The 21372-nt window shown below is 45.0% G+C and overlaps 1 protein-coding gene across 4 annotated transcripts in view; it reads right to left on the bottom strand.

The window, feature by feature from the left end:
• The window catches only part of RPS6KA3 (ribosomal protein S6 kinase A3), a 74157-nt gene that overhangs the window by 35349 nt on the left and 17436 nt on the right, over positions 1 to 21372 (bottom strand). For 2 of the 4 annotated variants that reach the window (XM_029079684.2, XM_029079685.2), the window contains exons 2-4: positions 18824 to 18880; positions 2763 to 2879; positions 1864 to 1945 (exon numbers count right to left, since the gene is read on the bottom strand). In XM_029079684.2, the coding sequence (XP_028935517.1) occupies positions 1864 to 1945; positions 2763 to 2879; positions 18824 to 18880 (256 nt within the window). Of the gene's footprint in view, positions 1 to 1863; positions 1946 to 2762; positions 2880 to 13329; positions 13378 to 18823; positions 18881 to 21372 lie in introns of those variants that run through there. The other 2 variants (XM_029079683.2, XM_029079682.2) reach the window with 2 other exon arrangements.

Genomic DNA, 21372 nt, shown 5'->3' with positions numbered 1-21372 from the left:
GCAGCCCAGTGACAAACCTGGAACTTGAATAAGCTCGTTGTGGGCAGGGAATGTGTCTGTTTATTGTTCTACTGTACTCTCCCAAGTGTTAGACAGTGTTCCGCACACCTTAAGTGCTCAACAAATTCGAGTGAATAAAAGAACTTGGATCTCCGAACCACCAGCCCTTTCTTTTAGACCATATGGCAGCCATCCCCTTCCTCCTCCCTTCTTACATCAGTTCAAGGGCAGTGACCTCTGGTGATTTGGAGAGTAAGAGGGTATTTGCTGAAGGCCTCATGCAAAAAGCCTGCTGGGCACACCCCCCTCAATGTGCCAGCTGCAATACCAAAGAGTTGCTAACCCAGGAATTTAGGCAGCCTCTAAGTCTGCTTTAAGCCGAGAGAGAGAGAGATTTATACTCCCATTAGTGCTCTCATCCTCAACTAACAAAGGAATTTCAGAAGAACCGTTAGCGAGATTACGAATTATGGCAGAAGGTAGGACCTTCTGGAGAAAATAAATCCACAGGGTCAATGTGAAATCGGAAACAACCTCATGGCATTTGATAATAACAACACCAACAGGGGAATTTATGAAGGCACCCGTTTCCCTCATCCTTCAAAGGAAAGAGAGAAGCGGGTGGGGGAGGAGAAAGAGAGACAGAGAAAGAGAGAAATAAAACAAACACACACTCTCTCTACTAGAGAAGCTGCATGGCCTAGCAGATAGCGCATAATAATAATAATAATAATAATAATAATGTCTGTATTTGTTAAGTGCTTACTATGTGCAGAGCACTGTTCTAAGTGCTGGGGAAGATACAGGGAAATTAAGTTGTCTCACATGAGGCTCACAGTTAACCCCCATTTTACAGATGAGGTAACTGAGGCTCAGAGAAGTTAAGTGACTTGCCCAGAGTCACACAGCTGACAAGTGGCAGAGCCGGGATTCAAACCCATGACCTCTGACTCCCAAGCCCGGGCTCTTTCCACTGAGCCACGCTGCTTCTCTAGATCATGGGCCTAGGAGTCTGATTCTCATCTCGGCTTCGCCATTTGTCTGCTGGGTGACCTTAGGCAAACTGCTTCACTTCTCTGTCTCAGTTCCCTAATCTGTAAAATGGGGATTAAGACTGTGAGCCCCATGTGGGACAAGGACTGTGTCCAACCCGATTAGTACAATGCCTGGCACATAGTAAGTGCTTAACAAATCCCGCAATTATTATAATCATCATCATTATTAGAGATTGTAACTGGACACAGGCTACTTTTCTCAAAGACGTGGATACTGCCACTGTGGAGCCAGTCCCGAATGTAGGGGTACAAAAGGTAAAAGATAGAGACTTTCCTTTCAAGAACTCAACTGGAGCAAAAAGCTGTCAAAATGCTGTTTCTGCGGAAAGAGAGTCAAAACCCCAGTACTAACCATGATGATAAAAATAGTAATTATAATAAGGGCATTTGTTAAGTGCTTACTCTGAGCCCCTTACTGTTCAAAGCAGCGGCGTGGGGAAACAAATTGGGCTGGGCACAGTCCCTTGATCCACGTGGGGCTCACACTCCCCATTCCCATTTTAAGAATGAGGAAACAGGCAGAGAGAAGTGAAGTGACTTGCCCGGGGTCACACAGCAAACAAGCGACAGAGCCTGGATTAGAATTCAGGCCCTTCTGACTCTGTGGCCCATGCTCTATTCACTAGGCAACACTGCTTCTCTTTTCCCATGAAAAGTTTGATATCTCCTTCCATGTTTCAAGGCAAAAATCATTTCAGATTATAAAAAACTGGCACCAGAATCATACCTGTGACCCTGACATCTTTCTTTATTACCTCAGGTGCCTCAGCCAGTTTGGCAACCGTTAGTAATAATATACGTAGCTTACCTTTTAGTGTGGCCTTTTTTAATACTTTCATTGCATAAAGCTGGCGAGCATCAGATCCTGAGATTTTTTTTACAAGAAATACCTGTATTTAACAAATCATAAAAAAGCAAAACAAAAAAAACAGTATATTTCTGGTTAAATGTGCCGTTGCTAAATCATGGGGAGTCAGGATTGTCGTACCCTGCCATGGCCACGTTCTAGGAAGTTGGTCTGTTAAACTAGGTCCCACCGAAGCTTCAGTCACCTGGCATCATCGCTTATATTTACCAAACGCATCGGTGCACAGGGCACTGTATGGGCACATATTAGAGGCAGAAGGTCCAGTCTTACATTTCATCATCTGATGGGTCTGTAAGCCTCGTGATCGCTAATTCCCTTATCTGGTTTTCCGTGCTATCCTCTGGAGAGGAGTTAAAGAAAGTACGCTCTGGGAGGGGAGGGACTGCCATGTTGACTTCTACTGCTTGTTTGCCAAGTACCTAGTATAGTGTTCTGTGCTAAGTTGATCTGCTCCATAAACAACAGACTGATCCATTATTCTATCTCTGATGGCCTCCCCGAAGGATGGGAGTCTGAGGTTATGTGTTCGTGGACACCAATTTCCCTGTGACCCACTTCACTGGGTGATTGGAGAACAGAGATATTTGGATAACATTTCTGAAAATTCTACTTCTAATTTTTACTCTAATCAATTCAAATGACTGAGCACTTTCTGTGGGACAGTACAATCTAACAGAGTTGGCAGACATATTCCCTGCCCAAAGGAGCATACAATCTAGACAGGGAGATTGGAATTAAAAGAAATGACGGATACGGACCTAAATCCTCTGGGGCTGAGGGTGGGGTGAATATCAAGTGCTTAAAGGGGACAGATGCCCGTGTTTCTAGGGGTGACTTACCTTCCCAAAAGATCCCTGCCCTAGGACTTTCAGAAGTTCAAACTGGGAAGGGTCTGCTTTCTCATGTCCTTCTTTGACATGATGCGTGATTGCAATTTCTTTGATGCTGCCTTCTTCCTGTTGAGGCAAACGAAAGATATAATCATCAAAGCGTTCTGGCTGTAAAGCGATGACAATTTTCTATATCTTATATCGACTACTGTTTCCCCAAGTCATCTCTTCTTAAAAATACTAAGATTTCCCCCCAAAACTCTGAACCATTACTGAGGGGACTAGATACTTTGCACTAAGAGGGGCAGTTATATTTCTGAGAGACGCGACTGCCGATAACCTCCCCCCCACCCCCAAAACCTAGGGCGGGACCCAATAAGGGACTCAGTTTCACTTCCGGGGGGACGGGGAAACCCCTTCCCAGCGGCAATGGCAGCGGCAGACCCGAGGACGACCCCTGTACGTTTCATGGTTGAAGCAGATCTTCGGGGCTGGGGGTAGGGTTATCCGGGTGGGGCAAATAAACCATCTGCAGAGCTAGAAATGACTCCATTTTAGGACTGCCACTGATTTTCCCAATTCCGTTGCCCACCTCCAGCAAGGGGATGTGCTAGCAACCAGTTCACTCATTCATTCGATCGTATTTATTGAGCGCTTACTGTGTGCATAGCACTGCACTACGCACCTGGGAGAGTACGGTATAATACTGAACAGACACACTCCCTGCCCTCAACGAGCTTACAATCTAAACGGGGAACTGGTGAGAGCAAGGGCTGCCTAAGCCCTCTAGCCTATGCGAAAGAGCCAGCATATGGAGTAATCCCACCGTCTTTTCCACCCTCGCCCTTTCCACTTTCCCAATTCTTCCCTCCCTACCTCCTCTTCCCCTCTGCCACCCTTTTTTCCCAACGGTATCCGTTAAGTGCTTACTATGGGCCAAGCACTGTATCAAACTCTGGGCTAGATACGGGATAATCACATTGGACCCGATCCCTGTCCCACATAGGGCTCGTGATCCTCATCCCCATTTTACAGATGGGGTCAGTGAGGCACAGAAGTGAAGTGGCTTGCCCAAGGTCACATAGCAGACGAGTGGTGGAGCTGGGATTAGAACCCAAGTCTTCTGACTCCCAGGTCTGGACCCTTTCCACCAGACCACACTGCTTCTTGTCCACTTGGTTCCTCTCCAACCCCTCTAAAATGAGCAGGCTTCTCTATTATTAGGTTATCTTCTTTCAGCAGAGCAAAATGCCAGGACACTGGAATAGATTGGGACTACACACTTTCCTGATTAAAAAATAAACAAATAAATACATTGTGGGGGGAGCTCTTTGAGGGCAGGGTACAAGTATTAGAAAAATGTCTTCAAGATGCAATGAGCGCATTTGGGCCGATCGATTCTTGTTCAAAACTAAAACTCTAGACTCAAGAGCATCTGGAGTAGCTGAGAAATGCTTATTCCTTGCCAAGCCCATCTGCTTCCGGAAAGCAACCTTAGCTTTCGAGTGAAAGAGGATTTCTGGAGTGCTGTGTTAAAATAAGATACGAGTCTATCTGCAATTTTAGAAGTTAAACTGGGAGGCAACTACGACCATTACAAAATAACGAGACACAATCCAAAATCCATTTCCCTTTTGCACCTGGTAACTGCAGGGGCTGACAATTGAAAGAAGTGACATAACCACGTCTCCTTGAACTCCCAAATTATGCCATGTCCGTTTTGACGGGAAAACGTGTAACGGCTGTTCTGTGACAGCTCAACTGCATGTACAAGGTAAAGGAAAAAACCTAAAAATGACTCGAAAAAATAATATTCCTGTCCTGTGTCTTCTCATCATTATGGAGGGCAAAGAGAACACCAGGTAAATGGCCTCGAGCTCCTAGGTGCGCACTCTAGAAGGGCGAGAGAAGGAGTGCTTCCAAAGCAATTTTGAGTAAAATGCCCAGCCTCGCTCCTCCCAGGTCTCTGAGACCTCAGCGTTTCCCCTTTAGAGTAGAAAAGATTTAAAATAGTGGCTTTCTGGCCTGTTTGTACTTTGAAGCCTAGTCCCTCCAGGCCCTCTTTCCCCCTAAAACTTTTGCCTAAAATGGGGATATGGGGATTAAGAGTGTGAACCCCATGTGGGACACGGACTTTGTCCAGCCTGATTAACTTGTATCTACCCCAGCACTTAGAACACTACTTGACACAAAGTAAGTGCTTAAATACAATAATAGTTGTGTTCAAAATGAAAATTTGGCACCTTAGGCTCATGCCTTCCCAAGCTCTGAACGCCTCTAAATATGCCAACACACCATTTTACAAGTAATCAAGGCTTTTCTTTTTTCAAACCATCCAGACGACTATTTCTAACTGTTCCTCAGTGAGATGATTTCTCTGTAGCTCTAGCAGTAGCTCCCCAAACAGCTATCACTTGGGAATTACCAGCTGCCTAACTCTGTTAGTTTGTCACTGATTACAGAGTGGTCTAGTGGAAAAGATTGTTAAGTACCTCTTCTGGCCCTGAATGAGTGTCTTCTACTCTTTTACATTTCAATTTTAAAAGAATTCACAGAATGCCAATTTACATAAAGTAACACCACCACCAAGAGGTCCTTGATTCATTTTACTTTTCTCCAAATGGTAGAATTCACCATTCACTACCTCCAATTCACTACCTCCACACTGATATTAACTGTGGTATTTGCTAAGCGCTTATTACGTGCCAGACACTGTACTAAGCGCTGGGCTGGATCCAAGCAAATGGGGGGGGCACTCACAACCACTCAGAGCACTTAAACACTATTTTATTTTTATTAACAACAGTAATAATACTAGCGGCATTAGCTAAGCACTTACTTTGTGCCAAACATTAAGGGTTGGGGTAGTTACAAGACGACCTGGTTATAGAGTCCTCTCCCAAGCGCTTAGTATAGTTCTCTGCACCTAGGAAGCACTCAATAAATATGAGCCTCGTCTCTCATGGGCCCCAAAGTCTAAGGAGGTGGAAGAACAAGTAATGAACCCCCTTTTGCAGATGAGGAAACCGAGGCAACGAGAAGTTAGAAGACTCGGCCAAGGTCACACAGCAGGCAAGTGTCAGGGTCAGCATTAGAACTCAGGTCCTCTGGCTGCCAAGCCTGTATTCTTTCCACTAGGCCACGCTGCTGATCTTTTACATATACTGCCTCATCTGCCTATTTTTCCCTTGCCACTTTCTTCTAGCTAATTTACGTGTGAATCAGAGCACCAGGGGCCTAATTTGGTTCATCTTCTGCTGGGCAAACCTGCCCACTTTGCCTGGAACCCTAGCTCTGACCAGGTTTTTTGGTGTTGTTTTTTTAAAAACAAAAAACTAAACGTATCTGTCATGTGCCTCGCACTGTTCCGAGCACTGGGGTACTCAGGTTGGACACAGTCCATGCCCCACATGGGGCTCACAGCTTACTCCCCATTTTACGGCTGAGGTAACTGAGGCTCAGAGAAGTGAAGTGAATTGCCCAAGGTCACACAGCAGGCAAGGGGAAGAGCCGGGTGTAAAACCGGGTCCTTTAGACTCCCAGGCCCGGGCTCTATCCATTAGACCACACTGCTTCTCTAGGTTCACACTGCTTCTACTGTTACTCATTTCCTCCTTATGAGGCCAACCCACAGCTCCACTTAAGCAAGTGAGAGGGCAGGAAGAAGCTAGATTGTCATTTACATGTTTTCTTGTTTTGGCTTTCATCTCCCAGGGAGCTGACCCTAGGGTAATGCAAACAAAACAAAGGGAATATAAATGGGTATTTACCGCTATTGCCCCCCACCTCCCTCTCCCCACAACCACACCGCCATGGTGTAGCACAGGGTCAGAGAGTTGCGCACCAGTGATTTAAAGGGACAGCAGGCATTCCCCTAAATGACCACCAAATCGCGTAGCAAATACAAAATGGAGCGGAAGGCGATTTGGGCAGACCACACTCCCACACTCACTCAGAAGGACCTTGGTTCTAATCCCGGCTCTACCCCTTGTCCGCTGTGTGACCTCGGGCGAGTCAAGGTGAAGCAGCGTGGCTCAGTGAAAAGAGCATGGGCTTGGGAGTCCAGAGGTCATGGGTTCGAATCCCAGCTCTGTCACTGGTCAGCTGTGTGACTGTGGGCAAGTCACTTCACTTCTCTGTGCCTCAGTTACCTCATTTGTAAAATAGGGATTAAGACTGTGAGCCTCATGTGGGACAATCTGATTACCCTGCATCTACCCCAGCGCTTAGAACAGTGCTCTGCACATAGTAAGAGCTTAACAAATACCAACATTATTATTATCATCATCTGTACAACGAGGATCAAGACTGTGGGCTCCATGTGGGAGGGAGACTGGGTTCAACCTGATTAGCTTGCCTCAACCCCAGCGCTTAGTACAGTGCCTGGCACAGAGTAGGCGCTTAACAAAGACTATTAAAAGCAAACAAAAAGGAATAAACTCATTCATTCAGTCGTATTTTTTGAGCCCTTACTGTGCGCAGGGAAGAGTGGGTGAGCTGACTGAGTGCTTTAAATTCAGTTGCATTTATTGAGCATTTACTGTGTGTAGAGCACTGCACTAAGTATTTGGGAGCGTCCAATACAACAATAAGCAGACACATTCCCTGCCCACAACGAGCTTCCAGTCTAGAGGATGGGGGGAGACATTTGGCTGGGTTGGGTCTGGCAGCCCCCCCAAAACCCAGGTGGGGCCCATCTCTTTACCAACCTCTCTGGATGCGGGCAGCCATTTCTCCCTCAGCTCCGAGTTACCCCATTTTCTCTCCCGCTTCTTGTGCCACTCTCTGAAGTTTTCCCTCTACTCTTCCAGCCCCAGCCGCTCAGATGCCACAAAACCCCAAATCTGGCACCCTGGTGGGCGATGGAGGGGACTGGGAAATGGGAAGGGCAGGTGCTGAAATTCATTCATTCAGTCGTATCTACTGAGCATTTACTGTGTGTGGAGCAACTGTACTAAGCGCTTCGAAAGTACAATATCCTGAGAGATGTCTCATGGAACTTCCGGACCCTGGGCAGCAGCAAGAGCCAAAAACTGAGAGTTGGCAACTCTCTCCCTTCCCCTCGGCTATTTCTACAAACAGATCCTCTGGATCGTGGAAAAGAAGTACGCTCTACTGGACAGTGGCTTGCATGGACTACAATGTTTATTATCAATAATAATCATCGTGGTATTTGTTAAGCACTTACTATGTGCCAGGGACTGTACTAAGTGTTGGGATAGATACAAGGTAATCGGGTTGGACACAGTCCTGTCCCACACAGGACTCTCTGTCTTCATCCCCATTTTACGGATGAGAGAACTGAGGCCCAGAGAAGAGAAGTGACTTACCCAAGGTCACAGAGCAGACAAGTGGCTGGGCCAGGATTAGAACCCAGGTCCTCTGCCTCCTAGGCCCAGGCTCTTTCCACTAGGCCACGCTGCTTCTCAATATTTAATGGGATCGCTCCCTAACTTTCAAGCTGTGGGAAGCTCTCCTCTGCTTCTCTTTGGGTGCACAGCCCTGTCACTGGAAGTTGAAATCTAGCAGCAAGTGAAGATGAAAACTGTCCTCCCTGTGGCATGCTATCAGCTCCCAATTCTTTTTTAAGAGTATTTCTTAAACGCATATTACATATCAAAACCATTCTAACCGCTGGGGTTGGTAGCAGTTAATTAGGTCGGACCCAGTCCCCAGCCCGCCCGGGGCTCATAGTCTAAGTAATTTTTTCTAGGCCACTATCCCCTTGTATTGCTGTACTTTCCAAATCCTCTCCCCAAAAAACACATTTCCAAGAGAAAAAATGGAGCTGCACAAAGTCAGAGTGGCTTGATGAATCAATCGGTCATACTTATTGAGTGCTTACTGTGTGCAGAGCACTGTACTGAGAGCTTGGGAGAGTACAATATAAAAGAGGTGGTAGGCATGTTCCCCGGCCAGTACCCTTGTTTAGGTAAAGCAGAGAGCAATGAGAGCACCACAAATTGATTCATTCATTCAATCGTATTTATTAAGCGCTTACTGTGTGCAGAGTGCTGTACTAAAGGCTTGGGAGAGGTACAATACAACAATGTCCACTGGTTAGAGTTCTCCAGCTGCCAAATCCCCAGATTCTTTTAGTTATTAATAATTCTCCTAATTAATAATAATAATTATTACGGTACTTGTTAAGCACTTCCTATGGTCCAGGCAATGTACTAAGCGTTGGTGGTGGATAAAAGCATCCTGGGTTGGACACAGTCCCTTTCCCACGTGAGGCTCACAGTCTCAATCCCCATTTTCCAAATGAGGTAACTGAGACCCAGAAGTGAAGTGACTTGCCCAAGGTCACTCAGCAGACAAGTGGCGGAGCCGGGATTAGAACCCATGACCTTCTGACTGCTAGATCCGTGCTCTATCCACTAGGCCACCGAGACCTGCCCGTTCTCACTCACGCAGTGGGGCTGTCCCAGTAAAGCCAGGCCATTTTTGTCCGGTCATTCGCTCGTTCCACTGTATTTCTTTAGCACTTACTGTGCGCAGAACACTGTCCTAAGCGCTTGGGAGGGGCAAATTAACAATAAACAGACCTATTCCCTGCCCACAGTGAGCTCGCGGTCTAAAGGAGTTTACAGTCTAGAGGACGAACAAGGTAATAATAATAATAATGATGATGATGGTAGTTGGTAAGCGCTTACTATGTGCCAAGCACTGTTCTAAGCGCTGGGATAGATACAAGATAATTTGGTTGTCCCACGTGGGGCTCACAGTCTCCATCCCCATTTTAGAGATGAGGGAACTGAAGAAAAGGGAACCTCTTTGGCCCCACATCCTCACCTGAACTGGAGGCAAGAGGGCGGGGACCTCACGCCAACCTGGTCTGCTGCAGGCTTCAGGTTAGAAAGCTCACATCGTCTGCTCCTTCTCTTTCAAAAAGGAAGCAAAACCATGAGACTGTGGCATTGGCAGAGGGAGGAAATGGAATGGGGAAGTGCGTGGCCTGGTGGACGGATCCGGGTCTGGGCGCCAGAAGGACCCGGCTTCTAATCCCAGCTCTGTCCCTCGTCTGCTGCGGGACCTCGGGCAAGTCATTTCACTTCTCTGGGCCTCGGTTCCCTCACCCATAAAATGGGGATGAAGACGGAGAGTCCTGTGTGGGACGGGGACCGTGTCCAACCTGATCCTCTCTGATCTACTCTGGCGCTTAGAACAGTGCCTGGCACGTAGTAGGCGCTTAACAAATGCCACAATTTATTATCTACAGGGGAGGGGGGCCTCCGGTTCTACGTCGGCCTGCCGTCCTCACAGTCAGATCCCCGGTTTAAAGGACTCGGGTGGCGCGTTCAGGACCCTAAGCCCTTCGGACACAGCTTTGGGCCAAAGCCAGGTTCTCCCCTATCATCTTCTAAAGTTAGCTGCGGGGTGGAAAAAGAAGCTCTTCTTTTGTTTAAACGGCATACCGTCGGCGTGAGGTCAGCGAGAGGGGCTGGAAACCTTGCAAGGCACTGGATCGACGAACTGACGGGGATTTGTTTCGGAGATACACACAGACCCTTCGGCATTACGCCACCCCTTTCCCACAACATCGGCCTGAAGAAACCAAAACCGATCGTCAGCCTTTCATCTCGCACTCTTACCCGCTGTGCCTGGTTGCAAGTCATTGCCGGCTCCCGATCCACCTTGCTGACAAACAACAAAAACGACGTCTGCTGTTCAGAAACTGATCTGAGAACCCCCTGCGGGGTGATTCCCGTAGAAAAATTCTAAGGTTCAGACCTCATCTCTCTAGAGGTGAAGATGCTTATTACTTTTTTTTTTTTTAAATACCTGTCCTTCCTAGGTTCTTTCATAAATATGTTTAATAGCAGGAGAAATCGATCTGCCCCAGAAACACACGAGAACTAGGAACAGACCTTTTCAACGGCAAATTTTCTGCCCTATGTCAAAAGGTTTCGAATGACTTGCCCAAAATTCATGGAAAATTTTCCTGTTTTTGAAATCTAATGCTACGAAAATAAACAAAACTCAAATATGAGCGTCTGCTGATTACTTGGGTTATGTAAGACCGATGTCCCGGCTTTCACGCTGTTCAGGACAAAAAAGCAGACGAAGTGATATTAACTGATTTTAAAAGATGACTCAACGTTTGGCATTGCTCCCTGCCTTGTACACATAATTTCCTTTTCCTCCCCTCCCTTGGGTCAGGAAGTGTTCTTGATGCGTTTACATTCTATAACTTGTTTTGTGTGTCAGAGAGGGAAAAAACCCATCACTAAAGCTCTTATAAATAGTAGAACAACTAGCAAATAATACCTGAGAACTCGTTATTGTCAAGAACGGAGGACCTATGCTCAGATCCGCAAAAAGAAGGCAGCAGGGTATGTTTTGTATTTTTCTCTTCGGAACCATTTCAACACTAATTCTAAATATAAGGCCCCAATTTTAGAATTTAGAACATCTGTTCTTACGGAATTAGAAAATGAAAACAAGCCAGCCTACTCCACTAAAAAAAGCAAGGAAGAAATAAAACACCTTGGTGGTGAGGCATCGGTGGACAGGAATTAGCCTTATTAGTCATAAGGGTGAGGAGAGGAAACAAAGCCAAAAAAAATCGATATTGGATTTAAAAGAATTCTGCAGAGCCGCATCCCACCTGACGGCCATTGCGATTTTAGGTTATTCAACATTTTCCCACCAGACTCGGGGTACCGGCTTCAGTCCCCAGGGACTCTGGGGGCGACGCCCGGAGGTCTAGAAGGACCTGGGTTTTAATCCCACCTCCGTGGGTGGGTGGGCTTTGCCCTACCCTAACTGGATCCCGTGTTACCTACCACTCCACAAGGCAGACCGCCAACTTCTTAACCTCCTAGTTCAGCCTCCTGACTGCCCTCACAGTCGACTCCGGGCCGGACTCTCCCACCCTCCACAGCAGCAGAATGAATTAAGTGCCTCCACCCCGCCCCCGCTGCGTTTCCCCTTGAGCTCGGAATTAAAAGTTGGCACCCAAACTGTTGCCAAGCCATGTGTAATTTAAAAACAAGCCAATAAACAAAACCCAAAATATCACTTCTGCATGCCAATGGCTCACATTTCCCATGTGAAATGTTAGAAAGCGTTATTGTCTGGTAAAGACCGTTCCCTCAAATCCCCAAATGTAATTCTCCTCAAAGAGGTCAAATTCCAATTTCACACACGAGGTGATTTGGGTTCAAGGTCGATGCTACTGACAGATTGGTTTGGTGTTGGTTTTTTTTGATCGGGATGAGCATGTCTGGCTTGGGAAACAAACCTAAGAATGGCAATCCCTTTCCCATCTTCGCTTTTTGTTTGCTCTTTTTTTTTTTTTGCATAGCCAGGTCAGTCAGTCAATCGCATTTACTGAGCCTTTCCTGTGTGCAGCGCACTGTACTGAACGCTTGGGAGACTACAACACTAAACAGATTCATTCCCTGCCCACAGCAAACTTACCATCCAGAGTGGGAGTCAGGTATTAATATAAAAAGGCCTGCTGGCCGGTTGCTACCCAGATCGAAGGGCATTCTTAACTAGGGCAGCCCAAACCCCGGACAACTGCCCAAACGAGCGGCCACTGCCTACTCTCTTGGGATTTTACTTCCTGCTTAGTTTCAACTTCCTTGGTTTACCATCCATTCCACCTGAATGACTCTCCTATTCATTTGGCTTAACTTGGCCGAGCCGGGAGGCGAGGATGAGGAAGAGGAGGAGGAGGAGGAGGAGGAAGAGAAGATGTGGGTTTCTCCTGTCATCCGGCCCGGACCCAAATTCCTGCCCTAAGGAGGTATTTCTCTCATCCTGGGAAATTGAGATCAGAGAAACTCACAACCCCCCAGTGTCCTCCCATGCACTGTGTGTTACATGCACTTTGGTAACATAAAGGGTACGTAAAATTAAGCATTAAGTAATTTCTAATGATTCTTAGTATTGACTTAAGTTAGGCATTAACTAAAACAACCTAAAAAAGTTAGGGAGTAATATAAAAGAATCATTTAAATTACTGCATGCCTTATGAGAACGCAAGATTTAGGAAGCTCCTGGGTTTTAGATAAGACACTAAAACCTTACAGTGCTCTTAACCCTCAACAGTTAGCATTTAAATAACTCCCCAATCCACCTAAATTACCGAAAAAGTTTACACTGTCACAGCAACTTTTTATAGCAAGTTACAACCTACCGTGAAAATTATTAATTGCATTTTACCATCCTAAAGCTCAAATTCTAGTGAAGATTTATTTTTAAACGACCGATGCTTCATCTTCACATGTTGGGGCATAAAAGCTACATGGTTTAATCATGACCCTAACTGAGAGAGTTTAATCACAAAATAAACAGCTCTCTGACAACCACGAAACACCTCGGTAAAGAAACAGACTTGATTACAAATCCTAAGCCAGACAGACACTAAATGCCATTGTAAAAATAGTTTATCTGTGGAAATTGAAAATAGCATTTCAAAGACTAGCGTGTCAAATATCCCGAAATAGGAAAAGCGAGACATTAATAAAGGCGCGACGACGACCCAGAGCTCTAATGACAAGGGGACTAAAGATCGTCCCATGCGGAACACTTCAGTCCTTTGAAATTCTCAAACGAAGCTTACCCGAATCGAGCGAAAGCCCCCAGATTTAAACATGGCTACGAAATCGTGACGATACATCATTTCTGACCGAACGATCTCAAGTTCAAAAGGGGAAGACAAAGCCCCTAAAGTTCCTTCTACCACCGGCTGTTCCGGCAATTAGAAAATTTCCTGTCAGGCCAGTCAGAGGAGGCTAGAAAATGGGGCCTGATGGTTTTCCTGTGTTAAAAGCAAGGGAAAACCTAAAGGCGAGGGCACTCTTGAAGCACCGATCAGAACAGGAAGCCAAAGCAGATCTGCAGATAACAAAATCCTGTCGCAGATGTTATTATTCCCGGCAAGGTATTAGTTTATCGCTGCCAAGCAAAATCACTCAGGCCTTTAATCTATCTTCAGATGATTTGGAAGTTTTTAATACCAAATCCTACTGAAACTAACTAAATGTTGGTTTCTTTTCTTTGATCACAGCCTCAAGTGTGTTGAAAAGGGTGAGAACGGTCAAAATGAATAGGCCTTTCAGTAGCCTTATTTGCAGATAATGTTGGTCTGACGATTCAGAGGTTAGTATAACTAAAACAGAAAACGGATTTACTGCACAAATTCCTTGAATTTGTACCACAAGTACTTTGGGTGTCAGAGAAGAAAAATGGCACCTTACTTCTTTCCCTGATAAATGGCTGCCAAAATTGATTGCATTTTTTTCGGTGACTAATAAGTAAATGCACCCCCTCTCACTGACAAGTTTAACCTGTAATTCCAAAGCTACTGAAAATTTCAGTCTGGTATTAAGGATATCCCTTGTGAGTGGAAAAAGCTTCCAAGTCAATTTGTGAAATTTCACTTCTTAAACTACAAATAGATGTTAGGAAATGAAAAGAATACCCGCTTACATTCAAGAGGACCATCATACACTGATAAAGGGAATAATTTTTTCTGGTTTTAAAACAAAGTAAAGTGTACCTCAGGGGTGCAAATTGACCAGCTCTATAATTAGACCAAAAGGCACTCAGACAAGGAAAATGAAATTTATTTCCTCCTGTCACTTGAAGTGTCACCATCTAAGTTAGCATTTTATTTGAGCGCTTAGTACAGTTCTCTGCACACAGTAAGCTCTCAATAAATACCACTAATCGATTGAGCTCTACTTTTAGAAAACAAACAGGGACAAACGTCTGTAGGTGCCATAGCATCAAATCCTTCAAGATTGCATAGCCCACAGATATATTTCCTACCCCTCAATTTCCTCCAACCCCTGACTTCCTAAAACCAGTTATTGGCACAATGCCCTGGCCGATATTTGAATCAATCAGTAGTCAATCGTATTTACGGAGCGCTTCCTGTGTGCGGAGCACTGTGGCAAGCGCTTGGAAGAGTACAATATAACAATAGACAGACCCATTCCCTGCCCCTAACGAGCTTACAGCAGAACACAATGATGCATGACTAAATATTGTAGAACACATGATATTCTCCAATCTAAGACCATCAGAGAAAAGGGACAGTGAGTGTGCTGGTGTTTCAAGCAAGGGCTCCTCTTTCTTTCGTGTAAGAAAACCTTAAGAACTGCATCTCCCACAAAATCCCAGGGCAGAGTTTTTAACAGACTGGCTGGCTACAGAAACGTACAGCCCCAATAGCCATCACAAAGAGAGGGCTTCCCAGTCCCCATGTCTCTCCTTGCCTGAATGGGTCTCCGGACTCCGTGGTACTCTCCCAAGCGCTTAGTACAGTGCTCTGCACACAGTAAGCTCTCAAAAAATACCAGTGATTGGCTGTTCAAAAAAGAGACCCCATTAATTTTCGTAAATGTCTCTTGGGTCCACAATATCAGTAGGAAATAGCAGTTTAAAAACAGAATGCCTGGTCATCACACGTGAACTGCACTGGTTGCAACACTGAACCAAAATTTGCAGTAGTTGCTATGCCTTTAATAGTCTTTATGCTCTCTGGCCCTGGGAAGTTAGATGAGAATAAAAGTCTGAAATTTTCTTAGCAAGAGAAGAGGGCTAAGGCAGAGATTATGATCCACCTAAATTTTTACTCTCCAAAGGAAATTACTGATTGAAGGATCTCTATTTTCTTTGGTACAAAGACTTAATCTGCCTCTAGCTTCTTGAAACCAATTTGCAAATACTTCTTTTATCAAATGGCTACCAACGTTCTTATATGCTTCCCATTCATCACTCTAAACTCACTGTGGGCAGGGAATATGCTTATTGTCCTCTCACAAGAGTTTACGACAGTGCTCTGCACACAGTAAGCGCTCAATAAATACGATCAATTGACTGACAGCTCAATAAAGGACTATTTTCTAAAAAACTCACTAGGTTCATCTTAAAGACAGGAAGCGGGAGACCAAGGTCTGCAACTAGACGTGGATTCATTCATTCATTCATTCAATCATTCCCATAATCTGAGCATGGTAGAATGGTTCAAGATGGTGACTATACTAAACTTGAGTTTCAGTTTCTTGAAGTCACATCAACTCATAATTCTGCTATAATAATAATAATGGTATTTGTCATGTGTTTACTAGGTGCCAGCACTGTTCTAAGCACTGGGGTGGATACAAGCAAATCCGGTTGTGACGCGGGACTCATAGTCTCAATTCCCATTCTATAGATTAGGTAACTGAGGCCCAGAGAAGTGAAGGGACTTGCCCAAGGTCATACAGCAGACAAGTGGCGGAGCCGCAATTAAAACCCAAGACCTATTAGGTATCTATTAGGTGCTCAGGTGTGTGCCAAACTAGACAATCAAATCAGACAGCCCGATCTTTCAGAAGAACCTAATGAGAGTGTATGAAAACAACCATCTTCTGTTTGATTGACATCAATCAACTCCATGCCCTGCTTGAAAGGAGTTCTTTAAGGATTTTCACTGACCACTGGGCACCACATCCTCCAAGCTCTTCTCCTCACCCCCGCCACTCCTATCGTTTAACAGGTTCTTAACACTAGCAAGAGTAGTGTAAATAAGTAATGAAGTAATGCACCAAGTAAGTTCTTTCCGAGCTTTGTGGTCTAGAATTCTACCCAGTTTCCATTTCTTTTCGCTATCTCGGGAGGCTTGGAATTGAAAAAAGACATTTATTATTAGGCAGAAGATACTGTACCCTTTTCAGTTAAGAATGTTAACTGAAGTAAAGTGATTGGATGAATAGTTTACCATCCACCTTTCTCCCGGGCACATTCCACGAGGCTGTTTGCATTTTCATGCCTTATCTTAATGGGCAGTGAATTCTTCTCATGTCTTATAAAGCCTGGATGGCAAGCCAGAAATGTCAAGTTCTAGCATTATGAATCCGGAAGAAAGCTATCTAAAGTGTTAGTTAGGAGGGCTTCTCCTTTAATAAGCGCAGCAAGCCACAGAGAAGTACGGTTTTACTAGATTCAGGAAGCTCTCCAGTCCCAAGCAACAGTGCTGACAGAGCAACAAACTATTATTTCCAGATTAAGTCACTATTGCTTCCTTCTTAAAATCATCCTTGAGAAACAACTTCTATTTTTACAGGGAATCACATTCTGCTGGATTTGCTGAGCCAAGTTTGTAATCCACAAATTGGCCATTCCGTTTTGGGTTTTTTTCTTCCTTTAACAGAAGCCTTTCATTTTTCTTTTCCACACCTCTGGCACTCCTTAGCCAGTGATTCTTTGACTGCCAACACGAGAGGCCGAGGCTTCCGCTCCAACACTTCACTACGTCACCCAAGCGATGAGACTCATAAAAACTGTCTGTGCTTCTCAGTCCCCTGCAAAGGCTCTTCCTCAGGCAATGGCCCAGAGGCAGCGTGGCCTAGTGGACAGAACACGGGGCTGGGGGTCAGAGGACCTGGGTTCTAATCCCAGCTCTGCCACTTGTCTGCTGCGTGGCCCTGGGCGAGTCACTTATCTTCTCTGGACCTCAGTTCCCCCATTTGTAAAATGGGGATTTAATCAATCAGTGGTATTTATTGAGCCCTTACTACGTGCAGAGCACTGTACTAAGTGCTTGGGAGAGTACAACAGAATCAGCGGACATGTTCCCCACTCACAATGAGTTTACACCTGCTGTCCCTCTTGCTTACACTGTGACTCTTATGTGGGAGCTGATGATATCGCATCTACTCCAGCAAAATGCTTGGCACATACGAAGCGCTTAAATAACAAATTTAATGACAAAAATGTCTCCAGTGCCGCCGACCTGAAGACTGTGGGCACAATTTTAAGTTCTCACTTCTTTGTTACTGACAACATCCTAGACTGAGAACTCTGTTAGACTGACTTTCCTACAACATGAATAACCAAAGCCTTCAGAATTGCAAAGGTGCTTCAGACTTTAGTGGGTCTTGGATGACATGATCTGCACGGGCCCATCCTACCCAGAGGAGAGCAGAGGACCCAAACTCAGGGTTTCTTGGCCATTTTAAAGCGCTTGGCAACATCGCCTGACTTACTGCACTGCAAGCTCAGTGTGGGCAGGTAATGTGTTTATTCATTGTTAGACTGTATTCTCCCGAGGGCTTAGTACAGTGCTCTGCACATATTAAGAGCTCAATAAATACGATTGAATGGATGAATGTGCACACAGCAAACATTCAATAAATACAATTAAATGAAGGAATGAACACAGCGAGTGTTTATGAAAAACCACAATCTTTATGATGATTATAAGGAGTCCTAAAGTGCTGGAGTAGATACAAGCTAGTCAGACTGGACACAGTCCATGTCCCACAAGGGGCTCACAGTCTTCATTCCCATTTGACAGATGAGGGAACTGAGGCCCGGGAAAAGTGAAGTGACTTGCCCGAGGTCACACAGCAGACAAGTGGCGGAGCTGGATTTAGGACCCAGGCCCTCTTAACCCCAGGTCTCTGCTCTTTCTACTCTGCTTCTCTAAGCATTAAGTGGAGATTTACTGAAGGAAGGCAGCTGTGACAATCTTGCTTTCTAGAAGATGGCCATGCAATCAGCTATCTAGCTGGGTAACTTTTCTCTTTGAGATTTCTTGGTTGATTTTACTGGATTCAAAGGAAATGACCAGACATGTAGAGAGGCTGAGGTTTTTTCAGGTCTTACATTTGTCTACTTGAAGGATCGAATGCAAAATTTACATCACCAGCATAAAGAAGCAGCATGGCTTAGTGGAAAGACCACGCGCATGAGAGTCAGAGGAGCTGGATTCTGATCCTGGCTCTGCCAACTGCTGTGCTGTGTGACCTTGGGCCAGTCGCTTGACTTTTCTGTGCCTCAGTTTCCTCAACTGTATAATGGAGATTAAATCCTACTCCCTCCTGCTTAAACTGTGAGCTCCATGTGGGACACAGACTGTGTCCACTTGATACTCTTTTATCTATCCCAGGGCTTAGAAGGATGCTTGACATGTAAGTACTTAAATACTATATAAAACAAAAGCATTTCCATTCCAGTCTCAGAAATCGTTATTCTATTTCAACTAACATCCCTTCAACATTTCCCAATACACAGAGTTAACTAAACCGGCCAGAGATGATAGATGATTTGAAGTTTTCACTTACCGTTTGAGGATTCATCTCCTCTTCTCCCATTGGTTCATCCATAATTTGCTGTCCATTCTACAAACACACACATCAAGCGCCAAGAGTTAGCAAACACATTTCTCACATTAGTTGGCCAAATTTAGAAAGAAAAAAGCCATACGAGTTGTTTTCATCCCTGGAAGAGCTGACTTAACACCACATATTTTGTGTCCTCAAAGGAAATCAATTTGCAACTGTCAACCCTCTCATGGACTTTAGAATGAAAGGCTCCGTAGCCTACTTCAGAGACTGAGGATCAGACCCATTTTTGAGCCACGAAGTACATCACCTGTATCCCTCCTTTTCACTTCACATGTTGCGGTCTCACAGGTGGACCCACACCGAAGCCCCATCAACGAGGTAAGTTTTGGGGACCTCCTGCCGAAGAATCCAATTTATTTTAGGGAAAAGAATGGAGTCGAGGTCGGCCCACTTGTGTCAGAGGCCGACTGTCGGCCAGCAAAAGAAGCGGGGCCTCCTGAAATGAGTTCCCCATCAATCAAGCTGCCCTGCAAAATGAGAATGACCCTTGTTGGTTCAAATTCTGCAGTCCTCAAATGCTACCAAACAAAAAGACTCAATTGTGCCTCTGACTAGAAGCTGTAGACAACTCGACATCCCATAGGGACCTCAATCGTGGATGATCCATTTGGCTCCTGTTTGCCCCCACATTCTCAAAATCAGCGGCTGGGGGAGCGAAGCGTATTCTCAGCTTGAAGTTGGGACTAGGCAGGGATTGGGAGTCGGGGGCGTGAGGAGAGGCTGGTAGCCAGGAGACAGTGAATCGCATTTATTGAGTACTGTGTGCAGAGCACCGGACTAAGCGCTTGGGAGAGGACGACAGAACGCTAGAACAGACGATTCCCTGCCTACAACGAGCTTCCAGTCTAGAGGGCTCAGGCCTCTGGTTTCCCATCCATGGTCTTCCTACTGATAGGGCTAGACCAGACAACAAAAGAGGCAAAGCAAATGCTTCCGCCCGCAAGGTGCCGATTCATCAACCGGAGTGACGCTCCCTTGATTTCTCTGACCCCCACCAGAGTCGGCATTCCTGCTTTCACATAATCACCCTAGCGGTCCTGCGTTACGCGTATTCAAATGCCGTCAGAAGTCAAAATGATAATAATAAAAACGCAACTGAACTCCCAAAACAGTCACACGCAGTCACTTGCAATTTATGCACCGGCTTATTTTTTTCTTAAGCAAGTCGTGTCTGATGCAAAATAGTCCACTTTCTGCTGATCTGTGCCATTTGAACAGCACCATTCATGAAAAGGTTCCAAATAATATTTTCCATATTTCTCAAGTTAAGAAATTGCAATAAAGTACAAACCCATGGTTTTATAGGGAGGTGGGGCATAAAATTGCCTTTGAAACAAGTTCCACCACTGTGCATCACTCAGGTGACTTTTTTTGGTGTCCCTGCAGAACATTAACATGATTTATAAGATATTATTCCCTCCTCCTAACCCCCTTACCTGAATTTTAGTTTTTAAAACAACCTTTCTTTGCTCTCCATAACAACTGTTCAAAGGAAGCTATCACAGCTCAAAAATTAAATTTTTAGGAAATGATACTCATTCTTCTCTATGGCATAAATTAATACCATATATATATGGTATATATATATATATATATATCATTAAATTTTGGTGAGGCTCTATTCATTACCTACAATTCAGTCAATAAAGGATGCAACCCTTATTTTATTGTTTATATCACCACACAGTCGTAAAACATTCCTGAGTGGATTATTTTCTCGGAATCTGGACATTTTTACGTGTTAAGTCAGTGTGGGTTAAAGCCTGGGTAAAGAGGGAAATTTGGGGAACAGTCTTTCTAGACCCTTTGAAGCTCACGGGCAACACATAAACTGTGAGAGATGACCAAGAAAAATATCCTCAAATGTAATAATAAGAATAATAATAATAATGAGGGTATTTGTTAAGCGCTATGTGCCAAGCACTGTTCTAAGCGACGGGGTAGATTCAAGGTAATGAGGTTGTCCCACATGGGGCTCACAGTCCTAATCCCCATTTTACAGATGAGGTAACAGGCTCAGAGAGCATATAATCCTGCTGAGAGTGTTCGGTCCCGCTGGACTGCAAAAGTGTAATGCTCATCATATTACGGGGACTACAGAGGTCTGAAAGGCTGAACTCACCATCTGAGACTCAATCCATGGTATCTTTTGAACGCTTCCTTTGTGCAGAGCACTCTACTAAGCGCTTGGGAGAGTACAATACCTCTAAGTCTGTAAGCTCATTGTGGGTAGGAAATGTGTCTACCAACTCGGCTATTCTGTACTCGCCCGAGCACTTATTAAGTGCTTGTAGACCGTAAATTCGTTGTGGGCAGGGAACCTGTCTGTTTATTGTTGCATTGTACTCTCCCAAAAGCTCAGTACAGTGTTTTGCACACACTGAGCGCTCCATAAATAGGACCGAATGAACATTAGTGCCCTGCTCTGCACACATTATGTGCTTAATACGGCTGAACGAAAGAACGCTCTGCACGTAGCAAGCGCT

The sequence above is a fragment of the Ornithorhynchus anatinus genome, chromosome 15, assembly GCF_004115215.2.
Source record: "Ornithorhynchus anatinus isolate Pmale09 chromosome 15, mOrnAna1.pri.v4, whole genome shotgun sequence".
NCBI lineage: Eukaryota > Metazoa > Chordata > Mammalia > Monotremata > Ornithorhynchidae > Ornithorhynchus > Ornithorhynchus anatinus.
This window is presented reverse-complemented; position numbering and strand designations above follow the sequence as displayed.